The sequence below is a fragment of the Pristis pectinata genome, chromosome 7 (genome assembly GCF_009764475.1).
Source record: "Pristis pectinata isolate sPriPec2 chromosome 7, sPriPec2.1.pri, whole genome shotgun sequence".
Lineage (NCBI taxonomy): Eukaryota > Metazoa > Chordata > Chondrichthyes > Rhinopristiformes > Pristidae > Pristis > Pristis pectinata.
The window spans coordinates 53,818,448-53,831,306 of record NC_067411.1 but is presented as its reverse complement, the minus strand read 5'-3'; the positions used below and the strand labels follow the sequence as shown (position 1 = coordinate 53,831,306).

Below are 12,859 nucleotides of genomic sequence, written 5' to 3'. Positions count from 1 at the left end.
GGCTAAAATATTCTTGAAAGTGAAAACAAAATCAAGATGGACTACTTAAGAAGGGGCAAGAAATATCAATGAATTGAAAGAGAAGATACAGGAAAAAGTATGGAAGGTGATGAAACAGGAATAAATAATCCATGGGGAGAAGTCAGAAGTAGTAAGGATCATGAAGCAGTCAATTAAAAAGGGTCAAAAAGATACTTTAGTAACAAGTAAATGGGGTAGAAATTGAGGGGTCAATACAGGAATGGAAATGAGGTTGGAGGGGGACAGGGAATGACAGACACAATTTAAAAAAAGCAGACCGACATTCAAAACAAAATATTGACTTGTTTACTGAAGTTTAATAAGTCTCAGTGTGGTTTAATAGGAAGGAAGGGATGTGAAGAGGTGTGGAATGTAATCTGCACTTTGTGATGTGGATGCTCCATATGTGACATAAGTCACATCAGAGTCTTAACAGAGGGGAAACTCCTCAAGTACAGAGAAAGGAAGCAGGATTTCCAACATCCCATCTCTAATTGAGCACTCAACAACTTTCAGTTTTTACTAACTTTTTCATCTCTGCTCAGGGTGCCTAATTTGGAAGCGGTACCCAACTCCAGCTCTGCATTTTACACAAAAGTTTAATTTCTCACCATTTGCTTAACTGTTTTTACAGAATCACCCACAAGATTACAGAAATGAAAAATATTTAGCATTTTTATGGATGCAAACCACAATTTACACATTCATGGTTTAGACAGTGGTTCTAGCCTTAATATAATCTCATGCTGGTAGCCACAAATTGTCCTGCAATTAACCAAAGAATTAGAAAGGAGAATAATGCTGGGAAGGCACCTACATCTAAAAGCAACATTTTTCCATCAAGTCTATGTACTGTGGCAACTTTCCCAAGGACAAGCAAAGCATGCAAACATGGCAGTTATATTCAATTAATAATAAATATAAGCCCATAACCAACTGCTGCATTCTTATTCCAAACCTCATCCAATCTTCTTGTATGTATAAACCCACAATTACTATTAAGCATTTTACACCCATTTGTTATTTTGTACATACTGTTTCATTAAAGTCTACTCATGGTGGTGCATAATTACCAACTCTCTGCTTTAATTCACATCAACCTTTTCAAAATCCTTTAATTCCGATCTCAAAGGCACTGCAACATCCTCTATTCTATATTTACAGCCGGTCGTAGTCCTTTGAACACTAAAGATACCACCCCCCACCCAACACCACAACCAAAAAAACACACAGTACAGATAGCATTATGCACAACGAATCAAAAGATAGTGTCAGAATCCAACCCACTGAAAAAATATAAAGCTAAACATGCTGGAAATATCACAAACAAACCTGCTCTTTGTGAAAATACATGTTACCTACATTACTTATCTGTGATTTTTCCTTCATGCAGGAGTAATAAATGTCTAGTAATTCACTAGATTCCTGACAAATAAAGCAGCAGTCAGGATTTTCCTATGCACTGCAGCTTTGTAGATTGGGCAGGGCTACCTCATTGTGCAGCTACAACCAAATACAAGCAAATCTGCAGGATCTTCTTTAAAGTGGCAGAATCCTAATGACGAGTATTAGCACAAGAGATAATATGACAGAAAGGCAGTGACTGCCACCAATGGCATAGAGGCATGCTCCATGATTTTTTCCAAAAGAAAACACTTTGCACAGATATTTAGCTAACAAGTCTACATAACGTAGTAGTTTGATAATTGCAGTTTTTTAAGACACCACATAGACTGCTGATAATTTAATGAGATAAATGCCTTCAAAATTAATACCTTTGAAAATTTCCAAAATTCATCTTGTGTACATATTCAATGGCACTCCCTCTTAAAGTGCCACCCACCATGTTAGACATTATCATCAGTGTACCTGTTACAAAGTCTATTGCTTGAAAATTCTGTTTAATAATCAACGTGATGTGAAATTTACCAGTTTTCTACTGCCTAGTCCAGAGTAAATTTGCCACCTACTACACGATTCCATAATTTTCACCCATTATTCTGAATGGACTTTGGTTTTTTTTATTCTAAGTGTGTTCTTTCTTGTAAAAATGTGTGCAATTTATGTTTAATTTATATTTTTCTTGTGAATGCTGCTTATATGATGCTATGTGCCTGTGATGCTGTTGCAAGTAAGTTTTTCATTGCACCTGTGCAGACATGTACTTGTGCATATGGCAATAAACTCAACTTTGACTCTGATTTCATTCATCATTCACACTTGTTTTAAAAAAAATTGACACAGGTATAAAGAATATACTAAATTGGGCTTAAATGGGGAGAAATGCTAATTTTCAGACAAAAGAGGATCCATTTACATATTTACATGTGACAAATGATGTCATTCATTTTCCCAAAATTATAACAATGCCTGGATTTCAAAAGCACTCCGAAAGATTTTAAAGAGTTTTATGATGTATTGAGTTCATGAAAGAAGCATATAAAGAAAATTCATTCCATTTTCACAGAAAACAGTGGAGTACTTCCTATGCCTCAGATGGAGGTGGATACTCAGTCACTGAGATAGTCAAGCAGAGATCAATTAATGTTTGCATACTAAAATGATTGGAAATATGGAAACCAGAAAGGAAAGGGAGGCACAGGATTAGCCATAATCTTACTGGAGATAGAAAGGGCCATCCAGCCTACTTCTGCTTCTGTTTCTTGTATGTACTTCCCATTATTTAAGGAGGTGAGCATAACTGTGTGAAATAGAGAAGACACAATTGAGGGTCCTGTCAGCTACAGTGGAGGAGAAATCATGGTTATAGAAAAGGAAGATGTCTCACTGGTGTGAGTAGTCTCATCACCAGAACAGATACAACACGTTTTGAACAGAAGGGGATTGTCACCACCCACCCTGACAGCCTCCAATGCAACTGAACCTGTGGTCACTGTTGAGGAGGTAAGATCAGTCTTCCGGAGAGTGAACACGAGGAAAGCATCTGGCCCAGATGGTGTCCTTGGCCGTGTGCTCAGATCTTGTGCTGATCAGCCGGCAAAATATTTGCAGACATATTTAACCTCTCCCTGCTTCAATCTCAGGTTCCCACCTGTTTTAAGAAGACCACTACCATCCCGGTGCCGAAGAAAAGCAAGGTAACATGCCTCAATGATTACCGACCGGTGGCTCTGACAGCCACCATCATGAAGTGCTTTGAGAGGCTGGTCATGGCACGCATCAACTCCAGCCTCCTAGATAATCTTGACCCACTGCAATTCGCCTAACACCAAAACAGGTCTACAGTGGATGCCGTCTCCCTGGTCCTACACTCAGCTCTGGAGCATCTGGACAGTAAAGACATCTACATTAGACTATTGTTTATTGACTACAGCTCTGCCTTCAATACAATAATCCCAACTAAACTTGTCACCAAACTCCGAGACCTAGGACTCAACACCTCCCTCTGAAAATGGATCCTTGACTTTCTAACCAACAGATCGCAATCAGTGAGAATAGGCAGCAATACCTCCGGCACAATTATTCTCAACACTGGTGCCCCACAAGGCTGTGTCCTCAGCTCTCTACTCTACTCCTTATACATTCATGACTGTGTGGCCAGATTCTGCTCTAACTCCATCTACAAGTTTGCAGATGATGCCACCGTTGTAGGCCACATCTCAAACAGTGATGAGTCGGAGTACAGGAAGGAGATAGCTTAATGGAATGGTGCCATGACAACAACCTTTCCTTCAATGTCAACAAAACAATAGAGCTGGTCATTGACTTCAGGAAAGGGGGCAGTGTACATGCAGCTGTCTACATCAATGGTGCCAAGGTCGAGAGGGTTGAGAGCTTCAAGTTCCTGGGAGTGAACATTACCAACAGCCTGTCCTGGTCAAATCACGTAGATGCCATGGCCAAGAAAGCTCACCAGCGCCTCTACTTCCTCAGGAGGCTAAAGAAATTTGGTTTGTCCCCTTTGACTCTAACCAACTTTTATTGATGCACCATAGAAAGCATCTTATCTGGATGCATCACAGCTTGGTATGGCAACTGCTCTGCCCAGGACTGCAAGAAATTGCAGAGAGTTGTGGACACAGCCCAGCGTGTCATGGACACCAACCTCCCCTCCTTGGACTCTGTCTTTACCTCTCGCTGTCTTGGTGAAGCAGCCAGCATAATCAAAGACCCCACCCACCTGGGTCATTCTCTCTTCTGTCCTCTTCCATCAGGTAGAAGATACAGGAGCCTGAAGGCACGTACCACCAGACTTAAGGACAGCTTCTACCCCACTGTGATAAGACTATTGAACAGTTCCCTTATACAATGAGATGGGCTCTGACCTCACGATCTACCTTGCACCTTATTGCACTGCACTTTCTCTGTAGCTGTGACACTTTACTCTGTACTGTTATTGTTTTTACCTGTACTACATCAATACACTCTGTACTAACTGAATATAACTGCACTGTGTAATGAATTGACCTGTACGATCAGTATGCAAGACAAGTTTTTCCACACTACCTCGGTACAAGTGACAATAATAAACCAATATCAATACAAACAGAGCTGGGGAAACTGTGAGAATAAAATGGAGTCACCTCAGGAAGCAGGGTGGGAGCAGATGTAGTCAAGACAGCTGTGGGAATCTGTGATATTTGTACAGAATACTGGTCGTTAACCTACCCAAGCTGAGAATACATAGCCAAATATATAGATTGCGTGAAAATGAGGGGCGGATGGAAACTAGCAACAAAGGTAATAAAATTTGAGTTCTGTCTGAATGCAAAATCATTAGGAACACAGTCAATAATGCACAGAAAAAACATTGAGGAAGTGGGCCTGAGGAGAAGTGAAACAAGGACTGTTCCACGCAGTCCACAAAGAGACGAGCACAGTGGCACAAATGGTAGTTCTGCTGCCTTATTGTTCCAGAGACCCAGGTTCAATCCTGATTACTGGTGTTGTCTGTGTGGAGGATAGATGTTCTCACTGTGAGTATGTGGGTTACCTGGTACTCTAGTTTCTTCCCTCATTATAAAGACATGCAGATTGGTAGGTTAACTGGTTCGTATTCTATGCTCTGGAGAATGAAGGCCAGCATCATGTACACCTCGTCCTGATGTCGGGTCTCGACCCGAAACATTGACCATTCCTATCCCTCCACAGATGCTGCCTGACCTGCTGAGTTCCTCCAGCAGTTGATTTTTTTTACTCCAGATTCCAGCATCGGAAGTCTCTTGTGTCTCCTATCACCTTCACCCTTTTCACCACTTGACCTATGTTGCTTCCTTTGGGGATCTATAGACACATACATCAAGGTCCCTCTGTTCATCAATATTCCTTAATGCCTATCATTCATGATGTATATCCTATCCTTATCAGACCTCCCAAAATGTATCACCTTGCAGTTATCAGGATTAAAATTCCACCTGCCATTTCTCCGTCCAACTTACCAGCTGAAAAGCATTGTTCTGTAACCCAAGACCATCCTCCTCAGTATCAGACTTCAACTTTCTTTGCAGATGTTGCCTGGTCTGCTGATGTTAGTGATGGAGATGAGCAGGTAGGGGAGAAACCCTTTTTGGGTGGAAGGTAAAGAGGCAAGGGAAGATTGAGAGCAGGCTGGTGAAGTGAAGACAGACAAGTGGGGGAGTAACAGGAAGGGAATTGATCATCAGTCACTCTTCCATTCTCTCCTGCCCCCCCCAGCCAGTGCCCAAATATTCTTCAAAATCAAGCCTTGGATTTTTTAAAAATCCAGTAATGAAAGCAGATACCTTAGGCATATATTGTAAATGGTAGGACACGAAGGAATGTTGATGAATAAAGAGACCTAGGGCTAGGTCCATACTTCCCCAAAAGTGGCAACACTGGCCAAATGGGTGGTGAAGAAGGCATATGGCATGCTTGCCTTTATAGGTCGGGCATAGAAGATAAAAGTTGCAACATTATCTTGCAACTTCACAAAACACTGAGTAGCCCAAACTTAAAGTAATGTGTGCAGTTCTGGTTACCACATTGTTGGAAGGATGTGATTACACTGGAGAGATTGCAGAGGAGATTCACCAGGATGTTGCCTGCAATGGAGAACTTTATTTATGGAGAGAGATTGGATAGGCTGGGTTTGTTGTTCCTGGAGCAAAAGAGGATGAGGGGTGCCTGAGAGAAGTATATACGATTATGAGAGGCACTGATAAGGTAGATAAATCTTTTTCGCATGGTAGGGGTGGCAAAAACAAAGTTTAAGTTGATAGGGAGGAGCTCTGAGGTGATCTGAGGGGTAAGTTTTTCTCTTTACACAGGAAGTGGTGAATATTTTAAATAGCCAAGGCATAGACAAATACGGTCTTAATGCAGACAAATGAGAATTGTTTAGATGGGCAAAAATGTGAGGTGGGCCGACAGGCCCATTTCTGTGCTGTACATGGTGAAATAGGATCACAGACACTGCAGAATTACCACAATCCTGCATTGAAATCTAAGCATGGACTGTGTTCATGCTTCTGAAGTGAGACCCAGATCTATGACCTTACTCTGAAATAAGAGTCACATACTATTGCTAAAAAGGTAAAAGAAAGGTGACTAAGGCAAGTGGTGCTGGAGAAAGAGAGAAACAAATGGCTGGGAACAAAGCAAGAAGGATAGAAGGATGGGTGGAGATGATTGGTGGTGGTGATGCCAAGGAGTCATAGGAAGCGGAGGGTAGGGAAATTGTAGAGCAGGGAGGGAGAGAGAAAAGTAGGCAAGGTGAGACAATAGAAAATGAGAAAGGGAGGAAAAACGTGCTGGGGAGAAAGATTTGAGTGGCATGAGGAAGAGCAGAAGGGCATGGAGAACTAGCGGTGGAGAAGAGCAAGTAGGGGAGAAAACCATTTAGGAGCGGGACGTAAAGCAGCAAGGGAAGTGTGAGAACAGGCCAGCAAAGAATAAAGATGGGTATACAAAAGGAATAACAGGCAACAGATTAATCATCAATCATTCTTCCATTCTTCCCCCTCTCCTAGTGCTTGCTCTCCTAATGAAACTAAGCAAATATCCCCCTTTCTGTTACATCACTCTCTATACCACCTGCTCTACGATTCAAACTTCCAGCACTTAGTAGGTATTCATTTAGATCTGCCTTTAATATAAAGAACAGTACAGCACAGGAACGGGCCCTTTGACCCACAATGTCTGTGCCAAATATGATGCCTGTGCGAAATATGATGTCAAATTAAACTAAATCCCTTCTGCCTGCACATGATCTATATCCCTGCAATATATGTCATAGTCATAGAGTCATATAGCCCAGAAACAAGCCCTTTGGCCCAACTGGTCTATGCCAACCAAGATTCCTACTTGCCTGCGTTTGGCCCATATCCTTCGAAACCTTTCCAATCCATGTACCTGTCCAAATACCTGTTAAATGTTGTTAATGTACCTGGTTCAACCACTTCCTCTGGCAGCTTATTCCATATACCGACCAGCCTCTGGGTGAAAAAGTTGGTCAGCGGGTTCCAATTAAATCTCTCCCCTCACCCTAAACCTATGCACTCTAGTTCTTGATTCCCCAACCCTGGGAAAAAAACTGGCACAATCACCCTATCTATGCCTGTCATGATGTTATATAAGATCACCCCTCAGTCTCCTATGCTCCAATGAATTAAGTCCTAGCCTACTCAACCTCTCTTAATAACTCAACCCCTCGACTTCTGGCAACATCCTTGTAAATCTTCTCTCTAGTCTTTCCTGCTTAATGGCATCTTTCATATGGTAGGGTGACCAAAACAACATTCCAAATGCAGCCTTACCATCCTCATGTACAACTGCAACATAATGTCCCAACTTCTATACTTCGTGCTCCGACTAATGAAGGGCAGTGTGCCAAAAACCTTCTTTGCTACCCTGTCTACCTGTGACACCACTTTCAGGGAATCATGTACACTGTTCTACAACACTCCCCAGGGCCCCACCATTCATGGTGGTAGTCCAAAATGCAACAACTCACACTTATCTGAATTAAACTCTATTTGTCATTTCTCAGCACACTTACCCAGCTGATCAAGATCCCTCTGTAAATCCTGATAACCATCTTCACTGTCAATGACACCACCTATTTTAGTGTCATCTTCAAACTTACTAACCATACCTTGTATATTCTCATCTAAATCAGTGGTATAGATGACAAATAGCAATGTGCCAGGCACCGACCCCTGAGGGACACCACTAGTTACGGTCCTCCAATCTGAGAAATAACCATCTGTCATTGCCCTCTGCTTCCTACCATCAAGCCAATTCTGTATCCAATTAGCTTGCTCTCCCTGGATCCCGTATAATCTAAATTTCCATAGCAGCCTGGCATGCAGAACCTTATCAAAGGCCTTACTGGTGTCCCCTACCACCCTGCCCTCATCAATCTTCTTGGTTACTTCAAAAAACTCAATCAAATTTGTGAGCCATGAACTCCCACGCACAAAGCCACGTTGACCATCTCTAATCAACCCTGACTTTCCAAATGCTTGGATACCATATCCCTCAGAATCCCCCTGAGTAAATTACCTACCACAGATGTTAGGGTTACTGGCATAAAATTCCCAGGTTTTTCTCTGCAGCCCCTTCTTAAATAAAAGGCACAAAATTAGCCACTCATCAGTCTTTTAGCATTTCACCCGTTGCTAACAAAGATGTATACATCTCAGCTAGGGCTCCTGGAGTTTCTTCTCTAGCTTCCCACAGTGTTTTTGGATATACCTGATTAGGGCCTGGAGATTTAGTTGCCTTCATATGCTTTAAGACATCCAGTACCTCCTCTGCTGTAATGCGGACTATCCCCAAGACCTCCCCATTAACTATCTCAAGGTCTGAAGTCTTCATGTCCTCCACGGTAAAAACAGTGGGGAAATATTCATTGAAGACCTCGCCCATCTCCTGCGGCTCCACACAAAGATATCCATTTTGGTCTTTGAGGGGCCCTATTCTCCGTCCAGTTACTTTTTTTCCTTTAATACATTTATAAAATTTCTTTGGATTTTCCTTAATCTTCTCTGCCAAAGCCATCTCATGTCCCCTTTTTGCCCTTCTGATTTCCTTCTTGGGCATACCCTTGCAACCCCTGTACTCCTCCAGGGAATCACTTCATCCAGCTGCCCGTACCTGACTCATGCATCCTCCTTTTTCCTGACAAAAGCTTCAATATCCCTCATCAGTCAGGGTTCCCTACTCCTGCCAGCCTTGCCCTTCACTCTAACAGGAACATGCAGATCTCAAACTCTCAAAATCTCACTTTCAAAGCCTCCCACTTGCCAGATGTCCATTTGACTGAAAACAATCTACTCCAATGAAGTTTGGCAAGTTCCTGTTTAACACCGTCAAAATTTGCTTTGCCCCAATTTAGAACTTGAATTTGTGGACCAGATTTGTCCCTTTCCATAATTAATTTAAAACTATGGTCACTGGTCCCAAAGTGCTCCCCCATTGACACTTTATTCACCTCTCCTGCCCTTTTTCCCCTAAGAGTAGGTCAAGCTTTGCCCTCTCCCTGCTGGGGCATTCTATATATTGCCTGAGGAAACTTCCCTGAATATATGTAACAAATTCCACCCCATCTAAGCCCTTAGCACTATGGGAGTCCCAGTCTATATTAGAAAAATTAAAATCCCCTAATACGACAACCCTATTATTCTTGTAAGCTTCTGCAATCTCTCTGCATATTTGTTCCTCTAATTCCCATTGACTGCTAGGGAACCTATAGTACAATCCCAACAAGGTGACAATCCCCTTCTTATTTTGCAGCTCCACCCATAAAGCCTCACTGGACAATCACACAGTATTTTCACCCTGGACTCCTGCTGTGATGCTCTCCTTAATCAGAAATGCAACTCCCCCTCCTCTCTCTCCTCCCACCACTATCCCACCTGTGGCACCTGTACCCTGGAACATTAAGCTTCCAGTCCTGTCCCTTAGTCATGTTTCTGTAATGGCTATAATATCCCAGTCCGATGTGTCTATCTATGCCCTGAGTTCATCTGCCTTACTTGTCAGGGCTCTTGCATTGAAATAAATGCAAATTAGTCCAACACTCTTTCCTTGCTCCCTGCCATGCTGCTGCCCGTCTTGTCCATTGACCTTACACGCATTGAATTCTGTCTCAACTTCCAGCTTCCCACCTGCCGCACTTCTGATTTGGATCCCACCCCCCCTACCAATCTAGTTTAAACCATCCCTGGTAGCACCAGCAAATCTGACTGCTCAGGGATTGGTCCCCTCCAGTTCAGGTGTTGCCCATCCCTCTTGTGCAGGTCATCTGTCACAGAAGAGATCCCAATGATCCAAAAATCTGAAAATACCCTCTGCACCAACTCTTCAGCCATGCATTCGTTGGTCATATTCTCCTATTCTTACCCTCGCTAGCTTGTGGCACAGGGAGTAATCCAGAGTCTACACCTGAGGTCCTACTTTTTAACCTCTTTCCTAGCTCCCTCCGCAGGACATCATCCCTTTTTCTATGCCATGTGTGCCAACGAACACAATAACTTCTCGTTGCAAACCCTCCCCATTGAGAATGTTCTGCAACCACTCAGAGACATACTCAACCCTGGCACTGGGGGGACAACATACCACCCTGCAGTCCCTTTTGTGGACACAGAATAGAACATAGAACACTATGGCACTGGACAGGTCTTTCGGCCCATGATGTTATACCATAAGACATAAGAGCATAATTAGTCCATTCGGCCCATCGAGTCTGCTCTGCCATTCGATCATGGTTGAATTATTTTTCACTCTCAACACCATTCTCCTGCCTTCTCCCCATAACCTTTGACGCCCTTACTAATCAAGAACCTATCAACCTCCACTTTAAATATACCCAATGACTTAGCCTCCACAGCCGTCTGTGGCAATGAATTCCACAGATTCACCACCCTCTAGCTAAAGAAATTCCTCATCTCTGTTCTAAAGGAACATCCTCTTATTCTGATGCTGTGCCCTCTGGTCCTCGATCCTCCCACTACAGGATGCATCCTCTCCACGTCCACTCTATCCAGGTATTTCAATATCCAGTAGGTTTCACTGAGATCCTCCCTCATCCTTTTGAACTCCAGAGAGTACAGGCCCAGAACCATCAACTGTTCCTCACACATTAACTCTTTATTTTCCGGGATTATTCTTGTAAGCCTCCTCTGGACCATCTCCAACGCCAGCACATCCTTCCTAAGATATGGGGTCCAAAACTGCTCACAATACTCCAAATGTGGTCTGACCAATGCCTTATAAAGCCTCAGCATTACATCCTTGCTTTTATATTCTAGTCCTCTTGAAATGAACGCTAACATTGTATTTGCCTTCCTTACTACTGACTCAATCTTGCAAGTTAACCTTTAGGGAGTCCTGCACTAGGACTCCCAAGTCCCTTTGGACCTCCAATTTTTGAATTCGGTCCTCGTTTAGAAAATAGCCTACGCATGACACTTCCCTACGCTGTATTCCATCTGCCACTTCTTTGCCCATTCTCCCAACCTGTCCAAGTCCTTCTACAGACTGCCTGCTTCCTCAACACTACCTGCCCCTCCACCTATCTTTGTATCATCTGCAAACTTGGCCACAAAGATCATCCAGATCATTAACATATAATGTGAAAAGTAGCGGACCCAACACCGACCCCTGTGGAACACCACTAGTCACCGACAGCCAACCAGAAAAGGCCCCCTTTATTCTCCCAGTCAACCAATCTTCTATCCATGCTGGTACCTTTCCTGTAATACCATGGGCTCCCATCTTGTTTAGCAGCCTCATGTGTGGCACCTTGTCAAAGACCTGCTGAAAATTCAAGTAAATAATATCCACTGACTCTCCTTTGTCTTTCCTGCCTGTTACTTCTTCAAAGAATTCCAACAAATTTGCCAGGGGAAACCATGCTGACTTCAGCCTATTTTATCATGTGCTTTCAAGTACCCTGAAACCTCATCCTTAATCTCTAAAATCTTACCAACCACAGAAGTCAAGTTAACTGGCCTATAATTTCCTGTCTTTTGCCTCCCTCCCTTCTTAAAGAGTGCAGTGGCATTTGCGATTTTCCAGTCCTCCGGAACCATTCCTGAATCTAGTGATTCTTGAACGATCACTACTAATGCCTCCACAATCCCTTCAGCTACCTCTTTCAGAACCCTGGGTTGTAGTCCAGGTGACTTATCCACCCTCAGCCCTTTCAGCTTACCAAGCACCTTCTCCTTAGTAATAGCGACTACACTCACTTGTGCCCCGACTCTCTTGAATTTCTGGCATGTTGCTGGTATCTTCCACAGTGAAGAGTGATGCAAAATACTTATTCAGTTCATCTGCTATTTGGTTGTTCTCCATTACTATCTCTCCAGTGTCATTTTCCAGTGGTCCGATGTTCATTCTTGCCTCTCTTTTACTCTTTATATATCTGAAAAAACTTTTGGTATCTTCTTTTATCTTATTGGCTAGCTTACCTTCATATTTAATCTTTTCTCCCCTTATTGCTTTTTTTACTTGCCTTCTGTTGGTTTTTAAAAGCTTCCCAATCCTCTAGCTTCCTGCTAATTTTTGCAATATTGTTTGCCCTCTCTTTTGCTTTTATGCTGTCTTTGACTTCCCTTGTCAGCTACAGTAGCCTCGTCCTCCCTTCACGAATGCTTATTCTTCTCTGGGATGAACTGATCCCGTGTATTCTGAATTACTCCTAGAAACTCCTGCCATTGCTGCTCTACCGTCATCACTGCTAGGGTCCCCTTCCAAGCAATTTTGGCCAGCTCCTCTCTCATGCCTCAGTAATTACCTTTAGTCAACTATAATACAGATCCATCCGATTTTAGCTTCTCCCTCTCAAACTGCAGGGTGAATTCTATCATATTATGATCACTGCCTCCTAAGGGTTCCTTTACCCTAACCT

General features: G+C 42.8%; 1 protein-coding gene across 3 annotated transcripts in view; it reads right to left on the bottom strand.

Moving 5' to 3' along the window:
- The window catches only part of LOC127572255 (tetratricopeptide repeat protein 39B), a 205,420-nt gene that overhangs the window by 102,603 nt on the left and 89,958 nt on the right, over positions 1-12,859 (bottom strand). Inside the window, exon 1 of one of the 3 annotated variants that reach the window (XM_052019235.1) lies at positions 1,384-1,502. The exons of the other annotated variants lie outside the window; for them this stretch is intronic. Coding sequence (XP_051875195.1) covers positions 1,384-1,385 — 2 coding nt within the window. The 5' untranslated portion in view covers positions 1,386-1,502. Of the gene's footprint in view, positions 1-1,383; positions 1,503-12,859 lie in introns of those variants that run through there. 3 annotated transcript variants of the gene reach the window in all.